At 36.9% G+C, this 24,795-nt stretch overlaps 1 protein-coding gene across 2 annotated transcripts in view; it reads right to left on the reverse strand.

Moving 5' to 3' along the window:
• The window catches only part of PRIM2 (DNA primase subunit 2), a 264,376-nt gene that overhangs the window by 221,716 nt on the left and 17,865 nt on the right, over positions 1 to 24,795 (reverse strand). The window contains exon 6 of one of the 2 annotated variants that reach the window (XM_036998378.2): positions 2,379 to 2,444. The exons of the other annotated variant lie outside the window; for it this stretch is intronic. Coding sequence (XP_036854273.2) covers positions 2,379 to 2,444 — 66 coding nt within the window. The remainder of the gene's footprint in view (positions 1 to 2,378; positions 2,445 to 24,795) is intronic. 2 annotated transcript variants of the gene reach the window in all.

Below are 24,795 nucleotides of genomic sequence, written 5' to 3' on the forward strand. Positions count from 1 at the left end.
AACAAGACAGACAATAAAATATCACTTCATAAGCAAAAACAAACGACTCATGAAGTATACAGATAATAACTATGTTAATATGTATAAAGAAATGAAAGACAAGATATGGATAATTTTATGAATAAGAATATAAAAAGCAATTTGTGAAAGAAGGAGATCTTCTAGAAAGAGACAGAAAATTCCAGGGCAGAAATTAAAACTCAGTGGAATCATAAACACCTTTAAGTTGAAGCGTGTAATTTAGTTAGACCAAGCTACCTGCATTGAAGGTCTCATAGGTTACTAAGGATTGCTAGACCAACACGCAAGCTCTGTGATTTAAAGCCCACTTCAACATTGGCTAATTCTGGAAAAGCAGCTTCAAAGACTCTTTGCCAAAAGCAGATAATTATCCCCTACTCTCTAGGACCCTGATGGACTTAGAAGGGAGGGAGCCAGAAGCTTATCAGCCTTCAAATGGATCTACAGCCCAGTTTCCAATTATCTAGTGGGCCAGGGGCCTCAGATTCTAGATTTGATTAAAATTATCCTGGACTAGCAATGCCTACAGGCCCATGAAAGAAAAAAATGAAAACCCTTCTAGAGAAAGACATAATCCTGCTAGGCCTCAATACAGTTCTCCAAATGATTTTTCAAATACAATCTCCAGTACCCAATCAAAGATAACAAAGGGCACAAGACTCCATAAATGAGAATCAGATAGGCAAGACCAAAAATAAACTGTTAAGAATTTAAAAAGAAACAAAAATATCATTATTCACAATGACAGTATTCTTAGAAAATTCAGAAAAATCCACAAATTATTTGACCTATTGACCTAATTAAGCAAGGTTTCTAGATACAAGTTCAAATATAGAAAAAACAGTTGTATTTCTATATGCCAGCAATCAAGTTCATAACAGAACTTTTCAAAAGCTACTATTCACAACAGGATTAAAACCAGCTAGTGTCTAGGAATAAATCTAACAAGAGATGTGGAAGGCCTCCACAGGAAAAAAACAAACAAACAAACAAACAACTAAACCCTTATTGAGGAAAACCAAGAGAGAGATATCCCACAAACATGCAGCAGAAGACTTAACATTGTAATTGTACCAATTCTCCTCAAATTAACCAATAGATTCAATGAACTTGAAGCAAAATCACCATAGCATCTGTGTGTAGATACAGAGATATATGGATAAAAAGTGGACATTTACAACTGGTTCTAAAATTGACATGTACATGCAAAGAACCAAGAATGACCAAGACAGAAATAAGAAAAAAGATAATCAACCCAATAGGAAAATGAGCAAAAGACATGAACAGGCACTTTACAAATGAGAAAATTCAAAAGGTCCATAAACATATGAAAAGACACTCAACCATAGTCATCAGGTGAGTACAAATTAAAACTATAGTGAAAACTTTGAAGATATAACAATACACAGCCATTAGAATTAAAAATTAAAAGACATTAAAAATGGGGAAAAGTGTTGGTGAGGATACGGAGGAATTAGAACTTTCATATCATGTTGGTGGGAATACAAACTGTATAGCCACTGTGGAAAGACTTCAGCACTTTTTAAAATATTTTTTATTAAAGCATCATTGGCATACAATCTTATGAAGGTTTCACAAACAACACTGCACCCCCTCTACTGCAGTCACTGCCTATCAGCATAGTAAGATGCTACAGAGTCATTACTTGTCTTCTCCGTGCTGTACTGCCTCCCCCTGTGACCTACCTATACTGTGATTGCAAATTATAGTGGAGTTTGGCACTTTCTTATTAAAGTAAGGATATGTGCCCCTATGACCGAGTAATCCCACTCCTAGGTACCTACCCAAGAAACTAAAAACAGATGACCACAAAAAGACTTATATGATCCCATTTATATAAAGCTCTACAACAGGCAAAACTAACAGGGTAGAAAAAGATATGAATAGTGATTGCAAGACTGGGGATTTACTCAGATGGAATGTGAGGAAACTTTCAGGGGTGACTGTAATGTTTTGTAACTTAATAAATTTGAGTTACACAAATATATACATTTGCCAGAATTCATGAAGGGTGCACTTAAGATCTGTGCATTTCACTGTGTATGAATTTTACCTTAAATAAAAAAGAGAACTACTAACAAAGTAAATCTAGTTAATGAAATGCAGGCTGTAATACTTGGTGTGAAGTATAATTTCTTCAACTTTGAAATGGACTGATGGGGAGACAGAATAATGGATAATATATGATAAAACAAGTAAAGTATAAACTATAGAATCTAGGCGGTATGCACAAAAGGATATTCTCTGTAAGATACTTGCAACTTTTCTGTTTGAAATCTTTTACATTGCAACTTTGGGGGCAAAATAACACAATAAAGATACTACCACATACCCACCTGGACAACTAAAATTAAGCTGGACAATACAGATGAGAATGTAGAGCAATGGGACTCTCCAACACACTGAAAGGAGTGGAAACTGATAAAACTATTTTAGAAAATTTGGCATTACTTTGTAAGTTGAAGATAAGCATACCCTATTATTCCAACGATTTTATTCCTTAATATATACCCTGGAGCAGTGATATACTTTTTCTAGAAAAGAACAAGGAGTCAAAATTTTATGCTCTGCAAGCCGTAAGGTCTCTGTCATAAGCACACAGTTCACTGTTACAGGAAGACAACAGCCATATTTAAGCAAATGGGCATAGCTGCATTACAATAAAACTTTATTTGTGGACTCTGAAATTTATATTTCATATCATTTTCATATTATTTTCCTGGGTCAATAAATCTTCTTTTAATTTTTTTCAAACACTTAAAAATGTAAAAACCAGACTTAGTTCACAGGTCATACAAAAATGCAGTAGCCAAGATTTGACCTATGGCCATATTTTGCTGATCCCTACTACAGAGCAATGGATTTTGAACTGGACCATTCAAGAGAAGCACCTAGAAGTTTGTTAAAATGCAGATTACTGGCCCCTACTCCTAGAGTTTCTGATTCATAAGATCTGAGGTAGTTCCGGAGAACTGGCATTTCTGACAAGTTTCCAAGTGATGGGTATGTTCCAGTCCCTAGACCACTGCCCTAGGGAAACATACACAAGGAACATGAACAAATGTTATTCATATAACCAGAGCAACAGTATTCATAACAGCCAAAAAGTAAAAACCTCAATGTGCACCAAAAGCAGGATAAATAAATAACTGGAATATTCAAAATGTAGAATATGGCATAGAAACAAAAATAATCTACAATTTCACACAATGTGCATAATCTTAAAAATATGTTAAGCAAAATAATCCAGACACAAAATAAAACATACCCAATTATTCCACTTATATAAAGTTTTGCTTTATATTTGGAAAATAATATTGTTTAGGGATAAATACTCAAACGATCAACTAAAGGAAAAAAAGGTAAAGAAGAAATTATCATAAAGTCAGACCTTAGTGATTTTCTCTAGAAAAGGGCAATGTGTTAGTTAAGAAGGGGCACAAGGAGGAGATTCCAGAGTAATAGCAATGCTTTATTCCTTACATGTATGAAAGACGAGTGTTCACTTCATAAAAATCCACCAAACTGTAGGTTGTCATATGTTTTCTTGAGTATGTTATACTTCTTAGTTTTAAGAGATTTGAAAAGTGAAATTAAGGAGATGAGTCATTATAATAAAATGTTGTGTAGTCAGTAAGATTATTTTTCAAGTATATGGAGATTTATGATTATTGTCATAGAAAGATATCCATGAAATACTGTTAGGTGAAGATAAATTAATACAGTTAGGATAGGGCAAATTAAAATAAATCTTGAGAGATTCCAAGTATGTGTTTGCATATAAGTTTATGCATGGGAAAGTCTACTCCAAAATGTAACTAACTAAGATTATAGATAATTTTTATTCCTTATACTTACATATATTTTATTAAATTTAACCTTTAGATATTTCATGTTCTGGATGTTATTATTAATGGCATTTTTTACTTCAATTCCTAATTATTTACTGCTTTCTTGCTTTTCATTTTGTTCTTTCACTTCAAAATTACAGATACTGTTGGGTAGCTTAAGTCCACTAAGTATTAGAGTGACACTGTAGAATCACACACTTTTGGTTTGCCTAATGATTTCCATATCTGTCCAAATTTCTTGTCACTAGTATTAGTTAAGCATTTCTTTCTCTGTGTTTCCTCTGAAAGGTAAAAATACAATGGAAAATTGGTTTTTGGAGTATATCATTAGGAACAAAAACCTTCTTTCAAAGGAAATCTTCCTAGAAGGATATTATGCTGCTGAAATTAGGAAAAAAATTACTCTGGTTGAAGGTTGAACCCAAAAAACACCCTCTCAACCTACCGTCACCCCATCCCTCCCCTCTGTGCCCGTTTCTAAAGGGCACAGTGAGAAAAAGCCATACAAACTAGTTAAGTAACTGCACAAATTGCACTGTGAAGACAATGATAGCAATACTACTGCAACAGAAACACCAGCTGGCTGGCGGCTCTCCCAACTGCGTAACGGCCTGAAATGTTTGTTCGTGGGTTGTTACAATGAAAGTTGAAATAGAGCATAAAGGCATTTTAGGTGTGCCAGTCTGTAGTTTATTCAAAAGCCAGTGAGGCCCATGCATATCATCTGCTAGTTAATATGCTAGCCATTTTATTTATACTATCTCATTTAACCTACCAACAATCTTACAGGGTAGATACTATCTTAGTTTTATAACTAATGAAGAGGAATAGAAAGCAAACTGGGTTTCCAACTAAAGTCTGACCCTGAAGCCCATAAGGCCATATGGTCTCCAAATAAACAAAATAAACAAAATGCTATTACTTTGCAGGACAGCTGAACAACCACGTAGCATCAGAATCGGTTCAAGAGACAGTCATCAACTGAAAATTTTCACCTCAAATCCTTTTTGGTGATGAACAGGATAAAGAAACAGAAATTAAAAACGTAATATAACTAGATATCATTAAGAAGTCTTACAGGTAAAAATTTTAAATGGTGTCACACCACAAATTATATACAATCAACACTCATTCTGGAGTGTTTAAATTGATTAGCAATAGCAAATATTTCTCTAAGAGGTAACACCAGATTACTCTGCTTTAGTATTTGCTTTGTCTACATACATCTCTGTTGAAAGTAACTTCTCTACTTAATAGACCCTTTTTTTTTGCCTTTACTTTGCATTCCATAGTGAAATTCTTCAAAACTCAAATACAGACCCAGATACACAGTGCAGAAAATAACTGAGAGAAGGTAGCTATGTTTTAGATCAGTTTTAGTGCCAAACTGCAATTCTCAGACAGCATTTAATTAAGAAATTTATCAGTGAGATATGGTGAAAGGACAAGAAGAAATCTTAACATCTTCATGATGTCTTCATGAGATTTCTTAAGTGAATTTCCAATTGAAAATATAAAAATGTAAAATAAAAATATATTTCATTTTCTCAATGAACATTTATTTGAAATTAAGTAAAATGTCAATACACAGGCCTGTTCTCCCCACCATTAATGAGGGTAACCATAACTGATTACATGTCTTGTATTTTGCCCAAATAATATTGACTAAAACCTGACAAAACTGAGGTTGAGTCCAAGTGTGTTAACCCTCCGTGGCCCATTTATAATCACTTATTATAGCAACAAAGAAATAGGTATCTTTGAACATAGAGATATTTGCCCCAATAGTATTTGGGGTTCTAACTTAACAAATATCACAGCAATATATAAATATTGCTAATACTTCTCCTAGGGTAACATCTCTCCTCTCCCTAAACTCAATTCAAATATTTGTATTAACAGTACCATAGGTGTTTATAAGCAATGAACTGCTTACCAAATAAATGTCAGGGAAGCACACCAGTGCAACTGTCATAAAAAGAATATATTGGTTGTAAAAGACTTCATTTGTTTGAATAGTCTTTAGAAAGACAGTCAAGATTCAAAAAAAAGGACCCTGAACTAAAACTAGAGCACATTATCAAAAATGTAGTAAGATTTTCCTTCATTGAAATGTAGTCAAAAAATTTTCTACCCTTACTTACATTAGAAATAATGAATAAACCTCTAAGAAATTCAATGTTTCTAAACTGTTCACCCAAAGTGACCAGGTACATTCCAAATCATATACATTCTATCTAAAATTCATGTCATTTCCTATGTTTCAGCTTTTCAATATTGTTTTCCCTTAGTGAATTAAAAAGTTCATACATTTGTCACACATAGTCTAAATCCTCATTTATCTATGTAGTTAGAACTAAAATTTTAATGGCCAAAGAGAATTCTCACTGAAAGATAGGATGATTGTCTGAAACTTTACCAATTAGTGTAAAATCCTATTGACTTAATTCAAATTTTTAAAATCATCTTGAGTTTCTCTTCTGCTTTCTGTCTAAAAACTACTGGGGAAAACATGAACATATTTCATTTTCTCAGATTCCCTTAATGAGGTTACCTACTATACACCTAGACAGTTCTCATCCTCTTAAAGAGCAGGACAAACTTAAATGGCTTCCTGCTTCTATTAACAAAGAATCTCATGTAACAAGGATACAGTACAACTATAAAAGCAGAATAGAAAGTATGTAGCTTTGTAATTGCAGAAACCTGAGTTCAAATCTTAAACAAGTTAATTAACATCTTGATGCCGGTTTTTTCATCAGTAAAATTAAGAAAATAATATCCGTCATGTAGCTTTTAAATGAAATAAAGTATGAATGTATCTAGAATAGAATAACAGAGAACATGCCCTTAATAAATGGTAAATGTTTATTATTACTATCAATAATATACATTTTGATTAGCTTCTGTTGTCCAGACTTTTTTACCCCAGTAATGAAGTGAAACATTTCCTCCAACTCAACTAGTTTCTAGAAACTTATCATTTTATTAGACTAACATAGGGCTGGTCTTGGGGGGTTGGGGGTCAGGCATTCAAATTAACTAAGCATGCTAGGTTATCACTGAAATATCTCACAATCAAGATATATCATGTCTCCCAAAATGAACATCTTCCTCAAAAGATACACACAGTACATAACACTGTTCTAAATGGAATCACATTCCCTGAATGACTGACATTTCTAGTCTAGAGATGCTCGATCTTCACTCTGATTAATTTTCAATCAGCAAAAACCAAGAACATTTGAGCTTTGAAGTTCTTCTCTTTTCACTACTACCTCAATTCCCCACACCTCAACCCCTATTATCCATACACACCCACCAAATAGTACCTGAATATTTCAAATAACACATGGTATAATGGTATCTTTTTGTCAAGCAAAAATCACACTGTGCTTTAACGGCTTTGGTAAAGTTTTATTTCTATGTATTACTATTGTTTTACATGCTGCCTTTCTAATAGAATTAGGCTATGTGTGTCTTTTTCTTTTTGATATTTGTCATCAAACCAGGAACCGGGAGAGCAGTCTCACTCTGCCAGCAATCCTGAGAGGAGATTAAGAGCGAGTTCTGGAGAGGCAAACGTTCCACGCAGAGAACAGGTGAGTAGAGGCTGTCTGAGCAGACTATGTAACTCTTCACCCTATGCAGAACCCCTCATGAGGGAGGGTTATGCATCCCGAAACTGCTGGAATCAAGCATAGCCACCTGACTTGCTTTGACCAGAGAAATCTAGGCAGAAATGACATGTGTCAATCACATGCAAAAGCTTTATAAACACATGGTTTACACATATCTCTCCACCCTCTGCTACAGCAACTGGTGAAGCTCTACACAAAGGCTGTTTAGTCAGCCTGATTCACAACTTCAATACGACATGGAGCAGGGATGTAGATGGCCCCAGGAGACATACAGCATGAACAAGAAAAAAAACATTTTTAGTAGTCACCAAGATTTGGGGGTCATTTGTTACACAGCAAATCCTATCCTGACTGGCAAGAATAATCCCCCACCCTCTCTGGATCACACATTTTTATCAATAAAATATTTTGAGCAGATACTTCCCAGATATGTCCATTTATAAATTACATACATGTATTACCATACTTAAAACAAGTTTTTAAATACTTAAAACTTAAAACAGGCCTTCCTTCCCAAAAGTGTAAAAGGAATGATATTAAAAATGTATGTTGTATTATTTATTTCCTTCTCACACTCCCAAAAGATCATCTTGGGCACACCACTTTAGAACCACCAGTCTATTACTATGCTGACCTCTAAAGCAGAGATACAAATAAGGCTTCACAGAGATTTATTCTATAAGCTTTCAATCAACAATATTCAATCACGTTTATAAATAATCTGACCAGAAGTTTTTTTTATGTGAATCCACACAACTCTCTCCCTCAGGCCCTGGTCCTTAAACAAGGATGTATATCAGATTTGAGGTAGAGCTTTTCAAAATTACGGATTCCTGGTGCCACTTAGACCTACAGACTAAAGCCCAGAGGTGTATATTTTTTTTCAAAAGGTCCATTAGTGATTCTGATGCCTATCACCAATCTAAAGAGTAAATCCCAGGAACAGAACCCTTTTTCTAACATAATTACTTATCATGTCCTGGAAATATCATCAAATTCTAACATTTGAAATTTTATACAGAATTCATTCACTCTTTGTAAAACACTGAGGACCTACTACATACAAAGCACTCTTCCCAGCAGATAGAATCCAGCTATATATAGACAGGAAAAAAAAATTTTTTTTAACTGTTCTCATGAAACCTACATTTTAATGGAATGAGACAGACTAGAAACAAACTATGATGAAAATAAAACAAGGGCAAGTACTATAGATGGATGGATTTATGCTTTCAGTGGGTGGTGCGGTCAAAGTCTCTCTGAAGAAGTGACACTTAAATGGAAACCTGAGTGGAAAGCAGCCACCATGCAGAACCTGTGGCACGGGCCTCCCAGGCAGTGGCAGCGGCACGAAGGCCCTAACAGGCCCTTTTACCCAAAGGGGAGCAAGGCTGGCGACTTCGGAGGAACAGAAGAAAGGCTGATGAAGAGCAGTGGGAGGCAGTGGGTGGTAAGCGAGGCAGACGGGGCCCTCAGACCTGGGGGAGAGAGACTGTTACACGAGGAATGGTACACGAAACAGAGGTTGTAGCCAAAAGAAAGTACACTGTGATTTGTAAAAGACCATTCTCGTGCTGAATGGAGAACAAACTGTAAGGGATTCGAGTTGAGAAAGAGACCCACATAAGAGGCTATCTTGACAGTTTGAGAGAAAGATGGTAGTGCCCTGAACTAGAGAAGCCCTGGTGTAAAAACGTTAAGTCGACAGATTTAAGATACATTTTGAAGGTAGCAGACAGATTGCAAATGACAGGAGTGGAGAAAAAGACTTCTAGGTCTGAAGCTTTACTCCTGGGCAGATGGTGATGCCATTTACTACTTTCTTGATCCTCATTAGCCACTGTTACTTTATATTTTACTTCTATACAGATCTGTCCTATGTGTGTTGTTGCAAGTCTTACCAACTCCCTTGTAGAAAGGCACATGGTATCAATAAACATATGTAAATGATTCCAAATACTAGTTTCTCTAAATGAAACACATCTGTAGAAGCAGGTAAAGACACCTTAACAATCCCACCAACATAGAAACTATAATTATATTAATGAAAGACTGTAAAACATCCATTGCATACTGAAACAATTAATAATTGTTTCTTTTGTAATTAAATTTAAAATCTGTGGATCAAGCAAATATCCTGATTTTTAATATTGTTATTATTATTTCTAATACGTATAGGTTCTGTAATGGTGGTAAGTATTGTGGTCTATAAAGGGCACTTTGTTTCCCAAATACATTGTGACCCCATTATTCTTGCTGTGGGGATCAAATCTGGCTGCAATTTTTTTTTTACATTCCTCTCACTGAAAGCTGAGATCTATCTGCCCTCTCCTTTTTCTGGACTGGCTCGTGACTGCTTTGACCAACACATATGACACAAGTAACACTTTGCCAGTCTCAGGCTTAATCTTTGAGGACTTTGAGGACTTATAACTTCTGCCTTGTTCTCTTAAGAGTCCTGGGACACTCTGAAGAGAAAAAAGAAGTCCAAACCCCTTCTTTTCAGGATCACATTGAGATGATCACAGCAGAGTCCAGTCTTCTAGACGTTCTTACCTCAGTACAAGGTATGTGAGTGAAGCTGTCCTGGACATCCTAGACCAGACTAGTTGTCAAGCAGGTGACCCCAAACAACAGAAGAATGTGAAGCAGCTCCACTGGGCTCCGTCTGAATCCCCAACTCTCAAAATTGTGAAATTATAATAAAATCGTCATTGTTTTAAGTTTCAGGGTTAGGTTTCAATTTTCAGTTGTGTTAGGTTTTAGAATATTTAAAATATTTTTCCCTATTTATAATCCATTCTTACAGTATACTCTTTTCATTTAAATGTACAGGAGAGACCTATGTAATAGGATAAAATGAAAAAAAATATTAATAACTGGTAAATCTTTAGGATGATGAAAACAGGAAATAAAGGAAATAAATTATCACAGTGTGGCTGTGTTAATTAATCAAAATCGATAGCAATGGTATGTTACTTCACCAATAAATTCTTTGTCATTTAGTCATCCAAACATTAGAAGTTAGAAAACAAACAATAATTTAATCCTGACACTCTAATTAGTATGTTGATACCTCAATAACTCTGCCAAACTGATCAATGTAAAAATAAATCGTCTGGTTACTTTACTACTGTTTTTTGTTTAGTTTTTTTTTTCAAAAGAGGGATATATACTAGAATTTGGAATATACTAGAATTTACACAAAAGGTAAAAAAATTACTTATACTCAAGCATATTTCTTCTCTTCTACAAGAAACCTCTTTTTAAAAAAAAAAAAAGTGGGTAGTTTATATAAGAGTTCCTTAAAGTCTCCTAAATAAATCAATTACACAGCAGTGTAAACCCGAGGGGGCAATGGTAATGTTTCTACACATTAGTACCTTACAAACTGACAGGAGACATCAGATACTCCTTCCATCCCCTCCCACCTCATCCAACAAACATTTTTCTGGCACCTTCTGTGAGCCAGGTAGGGTACACCACCACCAGATAATACAAATGAAAGTAAGATGCTACTTTATAAATTAACTATGTTATTTAACCTTAGCAAAAGCTTATAAAAGAAGACAAGCTGGCTCCACTAACAATTAAATCTGAAAACAGCAGCCACTCACAAGAGGAAGAAGCCTGGTTTCCAGCATGCAAGGGAAGGAGAGCAAAAACGCTGTGAAGGCCTGAACACCGTCTGTCAGGCGTGGAAAGAGTGGCTGTAGAAAGAGAGTACACTCCAGTCCCCCAGCGGAAAGAAGGGAGGAACCCATCAGAGGGGCAGGGGGCGGAGCAAGAATGCCACGTGACCTGGCGCTAAGCCTTGTTTACAGGAGTTGGAGATGGGCAGACGAAGGGAAACACACTCACTGGGTCAAAGGGGGGCAACAAGGCGATCCAGCCCAGCACAGAGACTCTGCTCCAATGGCCCTCCTAGGGCAGTGGGCTTGGCTGAGGCTGGTAGAGTAGCGCCCTGTAGGGGGGCCAAGCAGCACTCACAGCACTAAACATTACATTTACTGAGAATAGCTTGGTGCCACCCTAGAGGCAGGAAACTTGGGAGCCACATGGGGCAGAGAAAATGAAAGTGAGTCACTTCCAATGAGCCAATCTCAAACAGTCTCCCTCCCCCTCGACCCCATTCCCCACGCATGGGTGTGTTGGAGGTTGGGGGGAGGCACCTCCCTTATTCTTTCACACACACACCCCCAACATGAACTGAAGAGGACTCCAACAGTGGCCTATTTATGGGCAGAACCACTTCTAAGCTAATGGGGCCTAGAAAAACGCCACCAATACACCAGTATATGAAGTAACAATTGGTAAACAAAACATTATGGAATAAATGCTACTGAATATCTGGACAGCAATATTAAGAACATTAAATTTATTAAAAAACTTAGATCTATTCTTGAGACCAGATATAAAAATATATTACAAAAGACACTGGGTTAAAAATAAAAGCATCAAACCTCAGAGAAGTAAGTGATGATTAAAAGCAGACTAGTATAGAGTATTTAGATTACTCCATTCTAACCAGGAAGTTAAAGGCTCAAGGGCCCTTAGAAACAGAAATTTTATATCAAAATTCTCAATGAATCTTTGGTCAATTATTTCCACCTATGGCTCTCCATCCTTACCCTCAGTTGGTGCCCAAAATACAGACCTAGCAGCGCTCCTACGCTCATTCTCATTTAACTCAACCCTGGCTCCATCTACCCACCTCACTCATTTGTATATTCCCTCTGCTGAACTCATTCCAAAAATGTTTCCCACTCTGTTCTCTAGCATCCAATCCCCACCCACACATGTTCAACCATTTCCTGAATGCTCCTCCCCCTCTGCTGCCTCCGGAGATCACGGGCTCGAGCATAAATTAGCATAAACATGGCCCACACCGCCCCTTACAGTTGACTGCTCCCCACCACTCAGTGCCTCCGATTCACCCAGCCCTTCTGGCACCTCACTAGGTTGCCAACCATTCCAATTTACCCAGGATTAGGGGTTTCTCAAGACATGGGAATTTCAGTGCTAAAACTGGGAGGGATACAGACCAAATCCAAACCTTGTCAACACTGTTAACATCCACCCCTTGCCACTGTCCTGAATGATCGCTACATCCATAGGGATGGTCCAGTCTTATACTATCTCAGGGTCGCAGGCACACTCTGCCCACTCACACTCCACCTGGAAAGCTCACTCCCAACGTCACAGGGCAATTCACACCTAGGCCTCCAGCCCCCAGGACCCACACTGCTCCCATCTGCCCAGCCCTTCCTCACACTCCCTGCTTACTCACTCCATAAACCCATTACACAGGCTCCTTGAGTCCAAAGTCCTTTCTCCCAGCCCTCAACATTTAAACTCTTCCTGGTTTCAATTTTTATCCCAGAAATTACTTCATCCTCCAGTTATAGCAACCTACATGTACTCCCTGTAGCACACCGTGGCTTTTACCTGTCTTTACATTTATTTCTCATATCTGAAAAGTCTTTCCACAACCTATGCTTCTACTACAAAATGTCTATGTAAGTAACATATTATCTCTACAGTGACCCCAGATTTCCTCAGAAACAGTTACTCCCTCTTCTATGCCTGAACATGCAGTATTATAATATTTATGCACTATACTTTAAACATTTATATGTATCTCCCTATGATATGAATCTAAGTACATATAAGTAAGTTACACTTATTCCATTCCCAGCTGTTACAATACCTCATGAAATGTTTATGCAATGGAATATATACCAACTATAGAAGGTAAGCAGAAATACAAAAAAAGAAAAGAAAAAAATAAATATTCTATATAATGGAACTCCAAAACACTAAAAATGTATAATTAGAGCATATAATAAAACAATTCATCTAATGATAAAAAAGATAATTCACATGAGATTATAAAAATTCACATACACAAAAGAATGTTCAATTCTGATAGTAATGAAAAACCAGTTAAAAGGTAAAAGCAAGCAGTAGTAGGTAATCCAAGAATGAAGACACTATGATAGAAATGGAGGGAATCATAAGCAAATAATAAAGATGAAGAGGAAATACCAACCAGTTAAAGATGACAGGATCATGCCTGGGTGAACGGAAGAATAGTGGAGCCTTTAATAAAAATGGTCTTCCCTGGCAGTTTCTCCAGATGAGCACTTGGGTCGTTAAGCAAATTAAAGTAAAATTACTTCTCAATTAATCTGATATAATGAGCTATTTTACGCTTAAAAAAAAAAACACCTCAGGACCCATCTTCTCTTCAGCCTAGCCCAGGATTCTGTCTTGAGAAGCTACAGAGAGCAGAGAACATGTTCGGTGGCGGAAGACATGGTTTGCAGTGACCCCTCTAAAAGCACAGCAATAGATGCAGGCTCTTGTGTTCCAGCCCCAGGCCACTAGGCAGCTTCAGATTTATTTAAGTTACTCAGATCTACTTTTCACTGAAAACACTGAAAAATGCTAGTTACACCATTAAAAAAGCACACGTTAAGAGCATTAACAAACTGACAAGACAAGGGTAACTGCCAAGTCAAATCGAGAGGAAAAGCAAAGCCCAGAGAACCTAAATCATGTTTGCTCTGAGGGCATCAGCCAATACCACCCACTTGTGTACTTCAGATCCTCAACCTCAGGGGTCAAGGTGGCAAAAGACAAGGATTAGAGCCTGCTAAACATGGGATCCTAAAGGAGACCCTCCCTACATTAAACTGGGACCCCAAAGGATGACATCAATAGGGAAAAAAAATCTCTCCCTCAGCCACAGGAGAGTGAAGAGCAATCTGTCTTGGCACTGGGCAAAGGTGGAAAAGAAAAATGTAGGAAAAACAAAGTCTTTGAGAAGCTGTTGCCAGCCACCCCAAGCACACACCCACAGTCTGGATGGGCTATGGAGGCACAATCCTAAATATGATGTAAAAAGAGTCCTTAACTGGTCACACCCCCAGAAACCTGCACTGTACCTAAGAGGAGAGCACATTCATCCTGGGAAACCCCTAAAAACAATGTGAGAGTTATAATCAGTCAAAGATAGCCAGGCACAAAGTAAACAATGCAGCATTGAGTGAGAAACAAGCACAAACAAGAACAGACCAAATGAATTTTAAGTCTTAGAATTATGGGACACAGATTAAAAGGCAACCTACAACATTTAGAGAACAAATTTTAAGCTATCTGCAAGGAACAAAAGTTCATAAAAAGTAACACAGCTGATCATTAAAATAACCAAACAGAACTTCTAGAAATTACACTACCCAAAACTTAAAATCCAATGGCATCAGAATAAACAAAACAGAATAGAGAAATAAACTGGGAAACAGAATAGGAGAAATAATCTATAATTCAGCAGAGAAAGAATAAAAAAGGAAAATGCAGATATGAAAATGAGATGTGAAAGACTAAGATCTAAAATACATTTGACTGGAATCCCAGACAAGCAATACTGGTTGAGAATTTTACAAGCAATAATTGTTGAGAATTTTCAGAATTAGTAGAAGGCACTGATCTCCAGATTCAATAAGCCTACTGAAACCCAAGTAGGTTAAAAAAGAAGAATCCCACTGCTAGATAAACTTGGAATGTTTAAATCAAACAAAAATGAATCAAATAAAATATCTAAAAAGGAGACAATAAGAAGGGTGGCTATTTTACCCTCAAAGGAATTACACAGACTATCTGTTGACTTCTCAAAAGCAAGAGTGGAAGCCAGAAGACAGTCAAATTATATATCTTATATGTGCCTGAAGAAAGTACCTGCCAACCTAGAATTCTACATCCAGCAAAAATATCTTTCAGTAAAGAATGCAATCTTATTTCTTGTTTTTTGTTTGGATGAAAATGCCTAAAAGGTAAAAGTATAGTAATAAAACCTAAAAAACTACCTCACTTCAAACAAATGCAACAGGAGAACAGTTGGCCATTTATGGAAAGGTGAACATTTAACATTTTCCTGTACATCCCCTTTAAAAATATAATCAAAAGTTTTCTTTCATTATTAATTGGTTACTTATTTAATTGGGCCATGGTTATTCAGCGGATAGGAAGACCCAAGGGTGAGGCACCACTTAGATGCTTGTTCGTACTCGTGACCATGCTATGCCCAGCTTGGGAAGTAATTTATTGACTACTGCGAAGGTCAGTAATACAAGACTGAACTCCTATGATCACAATTCATTTTCATTCAAATAACTTAGAATTTTATTTCAATAGTTTAACATAAAATATTAGATTAACAATTCTGATTTTACATTTAAATTTTATAAACAGTAAATATTTTGGAACAAACTGCAATGAATGGAATGAATGCTTTACAAGTAAAGTCACCTAAATTTCTAATGAACTAAGTTAATCAAGTCTTTGGATTTCACAACTGTTTCTTTAATTCCAACTATTTATTTCAAGCACCCAGTTAATTGGCAGAATGCCTATTTCTTTACACAGCTTCTATTACTGAGCATCAAATTTTCTTCTTTATGACATCTCCCTTATGTTATCTTCTGCAATAGCCTTTTGATGCACAATTAAAGGCCTCCCAATTCAATGTTTGTTGAGGCTCCAACTGGCAAATGTCTTTCAAAAAAAAACAAAAGAAAGTAATTTTCCTTTCCCATTTTTACAATGTAGCCCATTGGAAAATTATACAGCTTTAGTTAGTTCTAAGGTTTTAAACTATGTAGCATTTTGGACGTTTTCAAGATCATTGAAAGAGAAAGCCCAACTGAACCATGAAAGACATGGTGAGGACTGAAGCTTTCCAAGTTAAGCAACTAACAGTAGTACAATATAAAAATACGGCTTTATTATCTGGGGAGGAAAGGCTGAAACTTGCTTACAGTCAGTATGGGCAAATAATGCAACCATGTTTAATCAAGCAAATGGAGAATGAAATAAATGAGTAGGGAAAATTAACGTCAGAAAAAGAAACTGATTAGTTACAATTTTCCCATAAGCTATGGGAAATCAAATCTGGAAATTTGGTTTCTTAGTAAGCTAGATGTTATTGAATGTATATCTCCATCATATTACTTAGAATCCAAGCAGATAGAATACTAGCTACTTTTTGTGCCTGGGATGAAGAGAAAGGTGGTATTTATCCCCAGAGATGCTCAAATACATATATTTGTAACTGAAAATATTAGAAATCAGCTTTATGTCTTTGACAAAGATGTTGTATTTGTTGATGCAATTCAACACTTTTAGTTCCTCAGAAAATTACTCATTTAAAGTTGCAGTTGGTACAATATTCCCCCCATTACCTCTTTTCTGCCTTTTTATCTTTTGATTCAAATACTTACAGCTCAATGATGCCTTCCTAGATTAATTCACCCTGTAGCAATATCCTCCAATACCCTCTTTACTTTTTCATAACTCCTATAGAATGTATCAAACATTCCGGCATGTGATTATTTTACCTTGTTTTCGGTTTCATGAAAACAGTCTCTTCCTACTCTCCCAAACTATAAACATGTTAATGAAAATCCTCCATAATACACAACAAAATCTTGGATACACATAAAACATTTATTAAATAACAACTACAAAGCAATATTAAGGACAATAGTGGTTCCACAATTTCTATGTAGTATGGGCTTGGCAGTAGAATTGCCGTAGGTAGAGACTTATCTTAAAGATACATATACACAGCAAGCGCACTTTTTATCAACTGTGTTAATTTGGGTTACTTCACAGGGAAGGGGCTGGTAGGTTCAAGTCCCTCCAGGCCACTTCCTGATGCTGACAGGGCCTAAGACAAGTGTTTCCCACCATCTCATACACATGACCTATACCAAGGAAGAGGAAAGAGGCTACTCACCCATTTATAATTCTTCAAAGTCCATCAATAGCTTCATCCACCTGATTATACCCCTAATTCAACATACAGTTCTATCCATAATTACAGACCTAAGATGTTCAAGTGATTCATCTGCACCTAAGACATGGATTCAAATACAGAGAGAAGCCCTGATGCCACTCAGAGGGGTTGGTGTTATTCAGGAACATTCAGCTCTCCAGTAGAGTGGCACTGCAGTGCTACAGAAAGCAGAGCCACCTGCCCTGCCCTGGGGCCGCTCCTCTGTGCACCATCAATTCACAGCCCTCCTTCCACCCCTCCACATCAGTCAGGTGAGGTTAAGAGCTCACTTCAGCCTCAAGGAACCCATGACATTCATTAACTGCAACATCCCTGTAACAGCCATCATCCTTGTAATTTAGTATTTTACCCACATTGTAGTATAACAGTTTCTCCTTCCAAAACTAACCTAAATGTGGCCACTTTCATCCTGTGTTCTAAAAAGTGCAAAAAGAGAGAGAAAACACTGAATTCTCACATTCTAGATCCATTATACTGTTCTCTGTAATGATCTTGACATTGGCCTCTTACTCAAAATACCAGTCATTTGGGTCCATATCTACATTTGCCTTGCTAGTGGTAGCACTGAGTTACAAAAAAACTTTTAAATTAAAAAGAAAGAAGGCAAGGCAAACTTATTTCTATTTTGTAGAAATAAGAGCATCCTTGTGAAACTTACAAGAGAATTTTGTAAGGCTGCACTTTGTTTCTACCTCCAGTAAGATCATTACAACCCAAAGTGACTCTGCCAAGGAACCCGGAAAGCTGAGCAGCCAATGCAAACAGCTGTGTGTGTGTGTTTGCATTCATTCATGGTTCTCTTGTCCTTTAAGCAAAGTATTATAATAGCAGCAAGTGTATCTGCCAGTACAAAAGGGTCTTATTAGGCCTCGACTGTCCTGCTTCCCTGGACTTATGAAATAAGTTTTCTAATCTATTTTCAGTTTTTCAATAAGAAAGACGCTCCACAGATTTTTCCATATGAATTAAAATCTCCCCCCTTACCTACCATAATCCAAACTCCATATACTGAGAGCCAATACAAAGCATTAAGTGCTGAAAATTAAAAAGAAAGTGGAAATATCCAACCATTTCAACAGGGCACCCAAGGAGCCTATATGGTATGGTGTCTATAGTACTTATGTTTTCAATAAGAAAGACGCTCCACAGATTTTTCCATATGAATTAAAATCTCCCCCCTTACCTACCATAATCCAAACTCCATATACTGAGAGCCAATACAAAGCATTAAGTGCTGAAAATTAAAAAGAAAGTGGAAATATCCAACCATTTCAACAGGGCACCCAAGGAGCCTATATGGTATGGTGTCTATAGTACTTATGATTACTTTTACTCATTTATTTATCCCACTTCTATTTTAAAAAGTGTTTTTTAATCCCCCATAGCACCTACACAGTGCCCTGAACATATCTCTTAGTTCACCATCTCTTAGTGGAATTAGATGTAACAAGCAGAAAGGACTCTCTATAATCTATGCTATGAAATAAATCATTAATTCGGTCTACTTTCAATTTTGGCAAACTTTGAGGAAGTAAGAACACTGTACAAGAACACTGTCTTTAACTTATGACCTCTCTTCCCAGGGTCCTAAAACATAAAAAGGCCTCCTTCAAAGTAAAGAAGACCTCAAAGGAGTCTCAGACTCCTGGCAGATCTCAGAGTGGCAAACTTCTCTTCTTCAGAATTAAAAAACCATAAACTTTTCAGCTAACCATTGTTAAGCAGCTTCGCCAATCAAAATTCTGGAAAGTAAAAAGCATCTATCAATAATTTTCCCATTTTTGTCCCTTCTGAGTAATCTGAGTTTCCTGAGAGCTATCTTCTCTACTCACCTAATACCAGAATTTCATTTTCCATACCATTAACTACAGTTTGGAGTTACACTGTTTTCATTTCATTAACTCTTCCCAAGTCATGGCAGGGCTATTTGAGGGCATTTGGAGTACACAGTTTTGTTTTCAGCTCAAATTTAAGTAGCCAGACACTCTGGCTTAGCTACCAATTCTAATTATCTATTACTGCATAATATAATAAATTACACCCAAAATTTAGCAGTTTAAAACATGAAAACCATTTTATTTTATCTTCCAATTTTGTTGGTCAGAAATTTAGAAAGGATGCAGCTGGTGATTCATCTGCTCCATGCGGCCTCAAATGAGGTCACTAGGGGTGCTGAGCTGATGAATAGACTGATCTGAAGAGTCCAGGATGGCTTTGCTCACGTCTGGCACTTTGGCAGGACGGCTAAAAAGGCCGAGCTAAGCTGCAACTGTCGAAAAGTTCTGCAACATGGCCTCTCCAGCACGGCAGTTGCTGGTTTACGGCGGGTTTCAGAACTGACCTCTCTAGCTTGGTCTCAGCAAGTCTAGTTAGACTTCTTACATGGCATCTCAGGACTCCCAAGGAAAGTGTGCCAGATATAGGAAGTGGAAGCTGCTAGTTTCTTAAGGTCTGCACCCAGAGACTGGCACAGAGTCACCCCCACCAGATTCTACTGGTCAAAGTAGTTACAAAATCGACAGCACTCTATTCCCTTTATCCTATGACATAGTAACTTGTTTGAGCTAGAAAATGACTGGATTTTAAATGCACCTTCCTTTTATCCTTTGAATTCACATGTAAAAAGTGCTCATGGCAGAGACTGCCCAGTGGTCAGCCTAGCACTTATCTATATATAAATCCCTGACCTCCTCACACTGTATAAAAAGCAGCAACGCTTATTCATTTTAACAAAACTCTAGTATTTCACATTCTATTAGCTTATCTTACACAACTGAGTTCTTGTAATTGCACATGCATTTGCAGCAATCATTTAAATGACTTAAAGGGGGAAAGAATCCAATTTTCTCCATATGTACCATCTTTTGCAAATCTCACATGGAAGCTAGAAAGGTAATAAATAATAGTTAACATTCATTATGTGCTTATTATCTGCAAAGCCCAGTTTTAAATAAGTACATACACTAGCTTATTAAAGCTTCCCAATCTGAAGAGGTAGTACTTTTTTTATTTTTTACTTTGCAGATGAGAAAACCAAATCAGAGGAAATGAACAACTAGTAAGTGGCAGCCATTATTCAACCCCAAGGGGTATGGCACCAGAGGCTGGGCTCTTTACCCACAGGCCATGTGACACCCAGATCATTCCCACTTAGACGTCCTGTTCCCTCATCCTACCACCCCTGATCTCAGCGCAGTTCTAAGCAGGGTCCTAAGTCTCTCCCTAGGATCCCCTATTCTAACACCATAGTCTCCAGTGTGAAACCCCGAACATTTTCTTTACTGGGCTATTTGTATCTGACTAAGATTAGAGGTAATACAGTTGCTGCCTTGGTTTCCCTAATCTAACCCCTAAATCAGTCACAGACACTGGACCAGTTATAAAGAGTTTTCTGTCATCGTTCTCCCTGAGAGAAACCGGGAAGAATTCAAGGGCTGGGAACATGGATCCAAATTCTTGCTCACTGACTGAACTTAAGACGCTCTCCCCACTTCCTGACATAAACACAGGCCCATACTGTTGACGGTCTCCTCCACATCTCTTACGAGTTTCTCTGAGGAAGGTTCAGTTCACCGTGAGGAGCACCTGTGATATGCCTGCATGTTTCCATGCATGGTGTACATGCACAGGGTTGCTCTGCTCCACTGTGTTGTCTGATCCACAGCAGAAGGAACAAAGAGCCAGGGGAAAAAAAAAATCAGAGACCCAAAGGACCAACAAAGCTACTACTAGAGAATCTAATGAGCTCAATAAGAAAGCCAAGCAAAGTTCAACCCCTTAGGTTTGGGAATACTGAAATTCATAATGACAAAGCTTTGATGCAAAGCATGTGTGCATTTTCCTGCCCTGCATTACACTGGGAAGTCTACAGATAACTACTGGTTCTGTTATTCCTTAAGTTTATGTCTTAATTAGTTTGACAAGTTGATTTTAAATAATGAAAGCCATCTCTGAGAGGTCCATTTAGACTTGTGCAGATAATCAGCATCTGCCTCTAATCAAACTGAGATGATTAGCAAATTAAACCCTTAATTAGCATTTTGCATAATTTAGGCAAATTATGCTTCTTAGGTTTAAGAAGGTGAAACAGGGTGAATATATCAGTTAGATATTCCTTTAAATCTGTATTAATTATTGATTTTGTCCACATATATATTAAAAATAAAGAAATACAAATTAAGTTCAGCTTAGTTTGCTAAAACTCAGCACTTGATAACATTAGGCTAATTATGCCATTTGGGGGCAAATTAACAATGCTTAGAAGAGAAGAAAAATATTTTATTTCAATTTTCTCTGTCAACTACCCTAGAGATCAACTACACCCAAACTAGACTCAAACAGCATTTTTTAAAAGGAAGAGCAGAAGGAAGGAGTGAGCTTCTTTCCCCTTTCACCGTTCACTACCGCAGAAGCCAAGGTTAATTTCACTAGGGATTCAGTCACACAGTTTTAAAGGAAAGCACTCATAAAAAGGTAATAACCTATCAGTTTTCTTTGTTACACAAAGAGAAACCAGAGGACAATAAAGCAGGAAAGCTGTTGTCACAACAAACCACACTAGCCCATTACTTTTATCCACGGGAATTGCATCCTCTCACACAGGAGTAATGATGACTTTTCAAGTATTTTCTCTTTAAGCTCACCCAAAACATCCCATTAGCTAACAAAAGTAAGCAACTTCTGCAATTTGATAAACAAAGGTTAGGTAGTAAACAGCAAGAGCTTACAGAATAGTAGAGGAGGCATATATCATTTCTGACATTTATTTCTATTTCTACCTTAACATTAAACCCCAGCTTCTGATGAAGATATAAGTCTTGGAGACACCCCTTCTGTTCTACAATTAATCCTCTTTAAAAAAAAAAGAGGCAGCAAAATTCAAAAGTAGACCTTTCTCATGACCACAGACAACAACCAACAGAAAACTGCCAATCAACCATATCTTTATCCTGCTATAAACATAACCGAAACTGCAGCTCTTTCATGTGTGCACATGCACATGTGCCTGGGTGTCAGAGAGAGGTGTACAAAAGGAAAACTAATCATGCCAAGGTTATATTAAAAAAAGGATATTAACATGAACTCTAACCCATTTTAAAGGGTGTATCACAAACTAAATGAAAACCAACAGATACAATAAAGGAGAACCTATCCTTTCCAAATCCAAATTCCAATCTATTTATATGCAGTTCCTGTTGCATCCTCAGCAACCTGTATCCACAGCCCAAACAACAGCTCTGATGGACGCTAATCAACCGAACAGCACCAAAATTGTTTCTTCAAGGACTTACTCAAGTGGCAATATTTTTAATACAATTTACAGTGTCTTGCATCTACAGGCACTCAGAAAACATTAGTCAGTCCATCGACTGGGAAAATCAGGCCTACATTCATTCCAAAGACTACTTTTTTTAGACATTCATAGTGGGTCTCAATTAGACAAGGGATCGAGAGCCTCATTTGGAGCAACTTCAGTTCTGAAGTGACATGACACACAGCCAACTGAAAACACTAATTTCTCCTAACCCTTAAAATATGAACAAGACAACTAAAATGCACATGTAAAAAGCCAAAACTCAAGGTACCTAAGTGCCTAACGTTTAGTCTTATTCATTTACTATTTAACAAAGTCCTCTAACCATTTACTATTAAAACAGAGGAAGAAATATATAAACACCTACAAAGCATGAACTTCAATTCATTTCTTTTTTTTTTCCCCCTTCTGTACTGAACGGACGGTTGGAAGTTAAAGTACAGTGCTTTGGCTCCCCCAAATGACACTTCTGGAGCATGATAATCCTGTCACAGAGAAAGGAAACACATGCCAAACGCAACTGGGTTCCCTGCAGCCCACCTTCATCAGAAGAAACCTGTCAAGGACTAATAAGCTCAGTTTTAGCATCATCAGCCTTCATTTACCCCACTCACAACCTCATCAAAGAAAAGCGTATTAAACCATGAATTTATCTCAAAGTCCCAAATGGTGAAGGGATGTGTAATTAAGAAACAGAGGAGAAAAGTGAAGGTGAAACTATTGTACCAAAGCTTACATCACAGAGGTATTAATGGTCAAGAAGAGCCTTCTATAAAAATACCTAAAGTGAATTATATAATTGTCACAAAAATTAGTTTCAATACAACTGACCAGACTTTAAAAACCAGAAAGTACTAATCTGAGATATAGAAATATCAAGGCTAAATAAGATCATTTGTTTAATTTTAAATATTCAATATAACTTCTAAAATTAGAAGTATTATTCAGTTGTTTTTATATGCATAACCTAAGTGCTTAATAAACAATAAAATAGCTGACATTTAGTAAGTGTTTTACTATGTGCCAAGCATATGCAATTTACATAATTTCATTCAGTTTCACAACAGTTCTATGAGGGATATACTATAATATTCTTTATTTTATAGTAGAAGAAAATGGGCATGGAAAGGCTGAGCAATTTGCTCAAATTAAATCCATTTTGAGTTTAATCTTCCCAGGTCTTCTTACTCATACCCTCTCACTTAATAATCTTCTTTTCCACCATTTCAAATACAACTGCTATATGGTATTTTGATTATATATTTTCAACCACACCCTCCTAAACACAGCCTAACATTTTGAATTGTCCACTGCCTATATCCGTTGGCCCACCAGCACTCACAAGCAATATTTTCACAATCAAATGTACCATCCTATCCTAAAAACATACTCCTACTTTTTTATATTCCCTACCATCACTTACATTACACTATTCTTGTATTCTATGTACCCAATAGCTTGGAGTCATCTTCATTTCACATTCCATTAGTCATCAAATGTTCAGGCTACTTCCACAATGTCCACCATATCTGCCCACTTTCTTCCTTTGCCGCAGCTCAGGACCCTCATCCAGTCCTTCATTGTGGTCAGTCATTCACTCAATGAATTCTCTTTGCCATTAACACAGAAATTGATAATATCCACCAGAACTCTGCTATCAGTCTCTATTACTTGGCAATCCTTTTTTAACTTTTAATTTGAAAATAATTATAGGCTCACAAGAAGTTGCAAAATTAGTACAGAGAGGTTCCATGTACCCTTCACCCAGTGGCCCTCAATGGTTACATCTTAACTATAGCACAACATTCTAAATAGTTAGTACAATGTGTGTGCAGAGCTCCATAACATTTCACCACATCAGTAAATGTGTGAAAGAACCACAACTGCGAGTAATTATTTTTACCCTGAGGGCCATAGTGCTAATTAATTAATCTCACTAAGCCTTTAACAGACTCATCCTCATATCCAACTAGTAAGCAGGTTCACTACAAGATAGGTGAAGTGTTATTTGGCAATCACAAATTTCAACCTGGGTCTCAATCCTCCACTTCTTATTTCCTCAGCTACTGCAGTAACCTTTATCACATT

This window comes from Manis javanica, chromosome 16, assembly GCF_040802235.1.
Source record: "Manis javanica isolate MJ-LG chromosome 16, MJ_LKY, whole genome shotgun sequence".
NCBI lineage: Eukaryota > Metazoa > Chordata > Mammalia > Pholidota > Manidae > Manis > Manis javanica.